Here is an 8,864-nt window from a genome sequence, read left to right on the forward strand (position 1 = left end):
TCAGAAGATCGGCGAACGCGAAGTGGTGGATTTCCTGTGGGAAAACATAATCTGCAGGTTCGGAATACCAAAAGAGATAGCGTGCGACAATGGGCCGCAATTTATCGGCGCAAAGATCACAAAGTTCCTTAAAGATTTGAAAATAAAGAGGATCGCGTCTTTACCCTATCATCCAAGCGCAAATGGCCAAGCGGAGTCAACGAACAAAGTGATTATACAAATCCTCAAGAAAAGGTTGGAAACGGCTAAAGGTAAATGTCCTGAGGAACTACCCGGAGTTTTATGGGCATACCAAATGATGGCTAAATCGAGCACGGGGAAAACTCCTTTTCCCCTTGTATACGGAGCAGAAGCCTTAATTCTGGTGGAATTAGGGGAGCCTACCTTAAGGTACTTCCATGCAAATGAAGAAGCGAACAATGAAGCAATGTTGGTCAACTTGGAGTTACTCGATGAGCGCAGGGACTTGGCACATATAAGGATGGCGACACAAAAGCAGAGAATGGAAAGATATTACAATCGAAGAGCCAACCTTCGTCGCTTTAAAGTGGGAGATTTGATTTTAAGGAAAGTAACTCAAAACACCCGGGAACTCAATGCAGGGAAGTTAGGCCCAACCTGGGAAGGCCCCTATCAGGTTTCAGCTATCACCAGGAAAGGTTCATACGAGTTAGAGAATCAGAATGGAGAAAAGTTGCCAAGCAATTGGAATGTGGTACACCTCAAGAGATATTATGCTGACAAACATCGTTTGTACTGGAAGTATTGCTGCACTCTTTTTCCCTTCGTCCAATTTTTGTCCTAATTGGATTTTCTGGCAAGGCTTTTAATGAGGCAGCAATGGAAAGCATAGTACGAAGAAAGTTTCAACGGCAGCAATAAGACCTTTAATATCAAGGCACACAAGCGAAGAACTACTCCGGGGCAGTTAGATAATCTTTGCCTCTATAGCAAAAGTCCCACCGGGAAAATAAGTTTGCTATAAAGCAAAGGTTACCCGACCGTTCACAAGTGCAAATCATTAGAGGATTATTAGATAATCCTTTGCTCGATAGCATAAATTCCTAAGGGGAATCGAAGTTTGTTACCGAGTAGAGGATTGTCTAGCAATTCATTAGTGGGATCCTCAAAGGTGCAAGATTCACAGTGTCCCAATTCACATTGGAACAGTAGGGGGGATGATGTCACGCTCCAAACATGAAGAGGCGTGGCTGCCACCCGGTACCATACTCGATCCGAGCATACCACTCTGTAACTGTGAACTCTAGAGGGGTAACTCTCAACCTAGGCCGATGAGGCCATATTCTGAATCATCTGAAAACACCGTCTCTCTCATCTGAGGGGTAAACATACCCAAAAACTCATATATATTTAAATATATATATCTATATATAAATGTGCAGGCTGACGAGGCCGCCATGAACATCTACTGATATACAAACTATACAGGACTTGTCTACAAGCCTCTAGAGATAGTTGAACTGTATCATGGTCGGGACAGGGCCTCGACTTACCCATCAAACATGTATATATAAAACGGACTCCAAGGTCTAAACCTGGTAACTCTGGGGAAGTGGAGCTTACCAACCAAGCTGATATTTGGCTCTGTCTACTGGGAAGGTCTATCCAGTTGTATATCAGGACCTGGAGGCATGAAATGCAGCGTCCCCAGTAAAGGGACGTCAGTACAAATAGTGTACTGAGTATGTAAGGTAACAAAATAACTGAAAGTAACTGGGAGTCAAAAATAATCTGAAGATATGCTTACCTGCTGATACTAACTCAACTCTTTCTATATAATATGTAAAATAGCTGTCTGGCCCTATAAAGCTCGGTATGTGTAACTGCCCTGCCGTAGTAGGCTCGCTCATAGGTGCTCGGCCATACTAGGCTCTGTGTCTCGGCCATTCTGGGCTCTATCATAGGCGCTCGGCTACAGTAGGCTCGGTATATAACTTACCAACTGATCAGAGGTTGCCCAATAGGGGCCTGCCCACCGATTATAGCTCGATGGTGGTAAAAAATACTGTAACACTGTATATATATATACTCTCTGCTCTCTTAGCTGAAATAAGACAATACTAAACTGAATATGAAGTCCCGATAAGGGAGAATACTGTAACTTCTGAGACTAGGATAATGTGAATAAATTCAGGAATACGAACTTCTCTTTATGCCTCGTTATCAAACTCATGTAGTTACGGGATTATGCCAAAATGAAGAAAGGTTTAGCCTTAACATACCTTATCACAATCTGTCCAATCACCAACTTGAACTCGCCTCTTCTCACCTTAATCTACAACAACGATAATAATATTATCATTAAGTTACGAAAGGTACAACTAACGCACAACGAACGACAAGCTTATTTTGTATTAAAACGGACAGCATCTCCCCTATAATCCTTACTTCCTCCAAATTCAAGATAACACCAACAACACCAAAAATAACAATAACAACATATATACATTATTTTCCAACCTTATGTACACCACACAATACTACAAAATAGCCCAACACACCCCAATCTTTTCATACACAAAACGACCACCGTAGTAGTGTCAACAACCCGAAACTGTTACGACGAACGACCAGCCCACATCCTGCATTTATGTGATGTTTCTCCACACTCTTACTCCTCCAAAACTCCACAAAACAATAATAAAATAGGCAGCCCAACACCACCACAAAACAGTCCGCTACAAGTGAATAACTCGAACTCACGGCTTTCGATCACCATCCCGTGAGTTCTTACAAATATAGAACGACTAACTATGCATCTACAGCAGAAAAAATGGATGAAAGAGAGCAGTAAACTTACCTTATTTGTTGGATAACTCGGCTCCTATCTTGGTTCTTCAAACTCTAGGCTTTATCTCCAATTAGAACTTGAAAGGGAGAAAAAATCAATTGGGGTTTGTGGGAAATATTTGGGAGGATTTTTGTAGAGATTAAGTCTGGTCATTTCTCCCTATTATCAGCCTAATATATGAAGGGGATAGGCCTTTAAAAAGGCCTCTTTGAACGACCCGAACATGCCCATTTTTGGATGACCCGAACAGGCCCAAATTTAGATTCTCGTTTAAGCAAGTAGGTAATAGTCTGCGCAGTCTCGCAAAAACTCTCATATCTCTCTACTCTGATATCTTATTGACAAACGGTTTAATGCGTTGGAAAATAGACTCATAGATATTTAATTTAATTGGTGGAACACCCCATAACTCTACGTATATTAGGAAAAATGGCAGTTACATTTGACCCAAAGTTTCAGTAAAACTTATGAACGTAACTTGTGATGACTTTCATCGACCTTTGTTCCACCACTCGCTTGACTTCAAAACGTAACACACGACTATCATACGACTAACATAACTCATAACATAACCTCCTTATCATGTTAAACACGCTAGTCTCACTCCAAAATTACATGCTATAACATTCCCAATTTGTCGATTTTTGACCAAATATTATTTTTTTTCAATTCCTTTAGCTTCTGAACCTTCCAACTATCTTTGTACTTGATGTTCATGATCTTCAATATTTGTAACCTCCGAGGTAACATGATTAACTTACTTTGTAAACTTTTCAAATATGATTTTATTTATAAGCTTACATCAATTGACTTACAACATACTCGTACGTATGAAAACATGGGTTGTAACAGATGATATAAGAATGCAGCAAAAATGACTGCCACATCGACCGGAGCACGAAAACCGGGAACATAATTATGTCATCGGGATCGGGGACTGCGTGGCCAGTCCCGTAGAAATAAGTTGTACAAATTAGCCACAAGAAATGGCAATTTCTCTTTAGCATAACGAATGCTTATGTACTTTTTGAAAACGAAAGGAATAAAGTAAAGTCCTTTTATTTTCCATCTTGTTTCTTGTCTGGTCGATGAATTGATTTTATCATTTGAAAGTTAAACAAGTACTTCAAATACTAGTGCCGTAATGAACATGAGACGACCTCTTCAAGAGCACCGTAAACACAAGTGGGCCCTCTCTTATGAAAATCCTCATGTTAAAGGGTTGATTTCGGTAGAGCTTATGCCCGAAATCAAAATGCTTTCGGGGAAAAATACACCTAAGGCTTCACATAATAAGACGCAAAAACTTGCACAAAATGCTTAGGCAAAAATAAGAGAATGCAAAGATTAAAACTTGCATAAATTTTAAAATGAAAGAAAGACTCAAACAATACTTGAGCAAAAGGATGTTTTTATTTACAATAACATACCAAAATAGCACAGATACAAAAGATTGGAAAAAGAAAAGAAAAGCTAAACTATTGCATATCCAGTACCCGGAGGAAGAGAAGTGTTCGCACCCCGAGGGGAAGTGGGTAGATCCGCCGATGGCTCAATATTTTGGCCCTCGCCAGTTTGGCCTACAACATCTTCGCCTTTCGCTTCCTCTTCAATTCCCGAAGTTTCAGAACCGGAACCGGAAGCATCAGGCTCTACCGGGAGACCACTTTTAGCAGCCAACTCACTAGCCTTAGCAATTTCAACATCAAAGTCAATAATACCAGCTTTGGCCTCTTCCAAGGTTTTTCTCCTCATGATGTACATAACGTAAGTTTTCTCAACAACGAGGGAAGCCGTTCGGCGCTTAAGTTCTTCTTTGAGTTGGGTTACCTCGGCAGAAAGGTTTTCCCGAGCGGATCTAATGGATCTGAGGCTAACATCAAGGTCACAGACAGTTGAACTAAAAAGCCTATTATGCTCGATAGTCTTCTTATACTTCTCTTCCAACTGGGTATGTTTCACCCCCACAGCAGCAAGCTCTTCAGTTTTGGAGTTCAAGGCTGCCTCTAAGTTGGTCAATCTTTCAGTAGAGGCAGCCTCGCGGTCGGTTGCAGCAATAACGACATTATGGACTTCAGCCCATTTGGCCTTGGCTTCCTCAAATTTAACCCTCAGCGGGGCAATCTCTTGGCTAAGGGTTACCATTTCTTGCTCGCTTTGCAGCAATCGAGCCTCTAATAAAATGGCCACATCAGCTTTGGCTTCCAATTCTGAGAGGTGAGCACAGTTTGCTCCTGGTCGGCCAAAATTTGACCCCGTGCGAAGGTAAGTTCTTCCTTTTCTCGAATCAACCTTTTGAGGCCCTCAGAAGCATGAAAGTTGGCCTAAAAAGCAAGAAAGGCAAACTTAGGATATTTTCAGACAAAAGCAAAAGGAATAACAAATAAAGTAAGGAATGTACCACCGCGGCATTGTGCATGGTATTGTTTAACAAGCACTCTCCCGACAGAGCATGCATCTTTTTCCAATCTTTATCTGAAGCCAGATAGTTAGAGTTCTACTGGTCGAGATAGCAAATTACATCTGGTGGAGACCGAGAGAGTAACGCTCCCCCTCCTTTACGAATCTTCTGAGGGGAGAACATAGTTTTACCCCAAATTCCCATAAACTGGGAACTAGGGGAGAAGCTCACCCTCTTCTCGAGCAGATGCAGCCGGTGGAGATGATATAGTAGTTACTGGTGGAAGAGTTAATGAAGGTGGAAATGATGTAGCAGTTGTTGGTGTTGGTGAAGATGGAGATGAAACTGATAGAGTTGAAGAGTGAGAAGCAGCTGTAACAAATGCAGTGCTGGTTGTTGGTTCCTCGTCAGCCGAGGACGGAAGAGACCTAGTACTCAGCCCCAAAATACCGGGCACGGCGACTAGGACACGAAAGCGGGAGTTGGGATTTTCCACTATTTCATACTCTCCTAGAGCGCCAAGACATCGTCCTCAGTTAGTGTAACTAAATCAACGGATTAAGCGGTCTGTTGAGTTGAGGAAGGGCGTCGTCTTCTATGTAGAGAAGCTCATTCCTCGCTAGCTTCTTCATCATCATCAATCATCACGGTATCAATAGTCGGCCCGGGTAGAGGGCTCATCACCACGACTTTCAGAGACAACTCGGGGGCATCATTCTTTGCCCTCTTATTTTTCCCTTCGATCGCAGAGGAACGCCTTCTTTTTGGTTGCTTGTTCTCCGGACGGGGACTCTGTCAAGAAATGCTTGTGCTCGAAGCAAGCCCAGAGACACATGTTTGAGTAAGCGCCTCCTGAAGCAGCCTCGCCGCGTCAGCAAGATCAGCCAAAACGTACTCCTCAGGGATGGCAATCGATCCCGCAGGTAGACCTGATTTCAGGAAAAGGGGAGCAAGAGTCAATCAATTTCTTAGCGTGTAAAGCAAAAACGAGATGAGTTTAAGTTACCATGGTTTTTGACCTTCCACCTGTATTTAAGGGCTAGTTCTTTCCATGTGCGGGTCTCGGGCGTAGTCATGTCCAAGATTTTTTGGACCTACCGGGCCAAGCCTTCAACCCTAGGTGGAACCTACCAAGTTGGTGAAATAGGCAAAAAGGTGGAAGATCAGTACAAATATAAAAGAATTTCTAGTAAAAGGTGTATTAAAGAAGGAGCTTACGAGTGCGGTTCCATGATTCCGAAAAAGGATAAAGCCATTGCCGGAATGATATCATTGGTGGCAACAACAACGAACCGTTTCATCCACCCACGGTCATTGCCGTTATCCATGATAGATAGTAAAGCATGGTGGCCATGTTTCCTGAAGTTTTTCATTCCCCCGCGAAAGATCTTGGAGGAATAGAGATTCATCACATGATCTAAGGATAGCTCATCTCCCGTATCTTCGCACAAATGCCGAAGGAAAGCAATCTTCCTTCACTCAGAAGGACTTACTTGTGCCAAATACACCTGGTAGCGGGGACAGAACTCCACAACAATGGAGTCAAGTTCTCCACTCAAGAAAAATACACCCAAGGTAAAGGGATACGTGTAAAAGTATGTAAAACCCTCCTAGGGTAGGGTTACCTGCTGATGTCGCCCAAACTCACACCACAAATATAGGTAGTGAGGAGGTCGAAACAATAATAAAACCCAATGCATGTCGGGGTCGAATCCTCAGGGAGTTAGAATTGGGATTAGGTATATATTTAGTGTAATTGTACAATATGCCTTAGATTACACTTCCACATTCTTGTTTGTTCTTTCTACTTCTACTTTAAACTATTGATTGCAATTATAAAACTAGGACACAATATTTTTGGTTTTGGTTGTTTTCCAAATGATAAAAGATCTGGGGTCGTGTCTTTCACCTAGGTGGTTACCTAATGGGTTGAAAACTCTAGGACAAGACTGATTGGTCGGGGTTGTAATATAGCAATCAGACGCAATTACCCACTCTATACCTCTCAGTAGTTTGAGTGGTTTTGCCCAATTTGGCTTTCTCAAGTCCAAATGGGTATTGCACAAAATAAGTAATAAATGCTCAAGTCGTGTCTTACTATCTCTAGATTCAACCCTTTAATTGGGGCTATCAATTTCTTGAGTTCACCCCAATTTCTTGTTAGCCAAGTTTTCCTAGACTTAGTCTCTTTTTCTCAAGTAGAGACTAAGTCAATTAGGCATGAATCAATATTTGCAACTATTAATTCTTGAATTCAAGCAAGAACTAGGCTAAATATCACTAACCCAATCACAAACAAGTCCTAAATCAAACACCCATTAAGTACCCACTCTAGGGTTGGGCCACAACCCTAGCTAGAAATTTAGCTACTCATGAAAAATGAAGAAATACAAGAAGCTATTAAGATAGAATGCATAATAATTAATTAGGGAAAGAAAATCTAATGTTTAGAAGCTAATCTAGTACAATATTACTCAAAACAGTAAAGAAAAACGGCTCAGGTGCTCTCCCAAAACAAAACTTACCCTAAAAATGACAAAAAGTTCTATTTATACTAAGCTGAAAATATTTGACAAAAATGCCCCTGCGGAGGTTGTGCGGCCGCATAATTATGTGTGCGGTCCGCACAACGAGACTTGGCTTAACATGTTCCAGTTTTGTGGCCGCACAATTCTGGATTGCGGTCGCACTCCTTCAACTACTGCGGACCGCATATTTGTGAGTGCGACCGCACTCTTGCTTCTGCGGCCACACAATTATAGTGCGGTCCGCACTCCTTGATCTTAGGCTCTGACTGTGTGAGACTTCTGCGGACCGCATAAAAATGAGTGCGGCCGCGCTCTTGATTATGCGGCCGCATAAACATGGTGCAGTCCGCATTTTGTCTTGAACTTGAAATCACATCTCTCAGATCTTTGTCTTCTGCGGCCGCACCAGAATTGTACAGTCTGCAGTTTACATGTCGTTTCTTGTCAGAGGTTTCCTTCATTATTTGCGGCCACACTCAATATTGTGTGGTCCGCACAGTGCCCTTTTAGCCTTGTTTTTGTCCTTCTCCAATATTACTCCTTCTTGAGTTGATTTTCATTTCTTTAGCTCATATTCTAACACTTCTGCAAGCAAGAATATTTCGTTAGATTTTGTGAATACCTTTAAGCGATTTTGAGCTAAAACGCAAGTAAAAGAGTGCAAATAAGCAGTCATAATCACTACTTATCAACTCCCCCAAATTTAAGGTTTTGCTTGTCCTCAAGCAATTAAGGCAATTCCCACCTCCACTAGAAAAAGGGCTATTTCAGTTGGCCTAAGGTGAAACAATCACACATCAATTGGGACCAACAATTACCCACGACACGAATGATTTATCAACAATGCAATGATTTGACTTTTTGAGTACCATAGTTCTAATGTAACACTAGAGCATCAAGAGTTAACTTTATTTATCAAGGAAGCTCGCTCTTTCATGTAGGACATTGTGGATCCCAAATTCATCCTCCTTTACTCTCCGTTATCAAATCTCACTTTAGAATGCATCACTCAATTCAAGGATAGTGAAAAGTTTGCTCATCTCTCTCAAAAGAATGTCACAAGTACGGCTTTAAGTACCATATGCTTTCCCTTCGTGTAAATCACCACTAATGCAAGCTCACT

General features: G+C 41.7%; 1 protein-coding gene across 1 annotated transcript; it reads left to right on the forward strand.

Annotated features, from left to right (window-relative positions):
• The first annotated feature begins 298 nt into the window (after positions 1-298).
• LOC142179806 (uncharacterized) lies at positions 299-805 on the forward strand. The gene has a single exon (XM_075250682.1). The coding sequence runs from the start codon at positions 299-301 to the stop codon at positions 803-805; it is 507 nt and encodes a 168-aa protein (XP_075106783.1).
• The last annotated feature ends 8,059 nt before the right edge of the window (positions 806-8,864 follow it).

This window comes from Nicotiana tabacum, chromosome 4 (genome assembly GCF_000715075.1).
Source record: "Nicotiana tabacum cultivar K326 chromosome 4, ASM71507v2, whole genome shotgun sequence".
NCBI classification, from domain to species: domain Eukaryota; kingdom Viridiplantae; phylum Streptophyta; class Magnoliopsida; order Solanales; family Solanaceae; genus Nicotiana; species Nicotiana tabacum.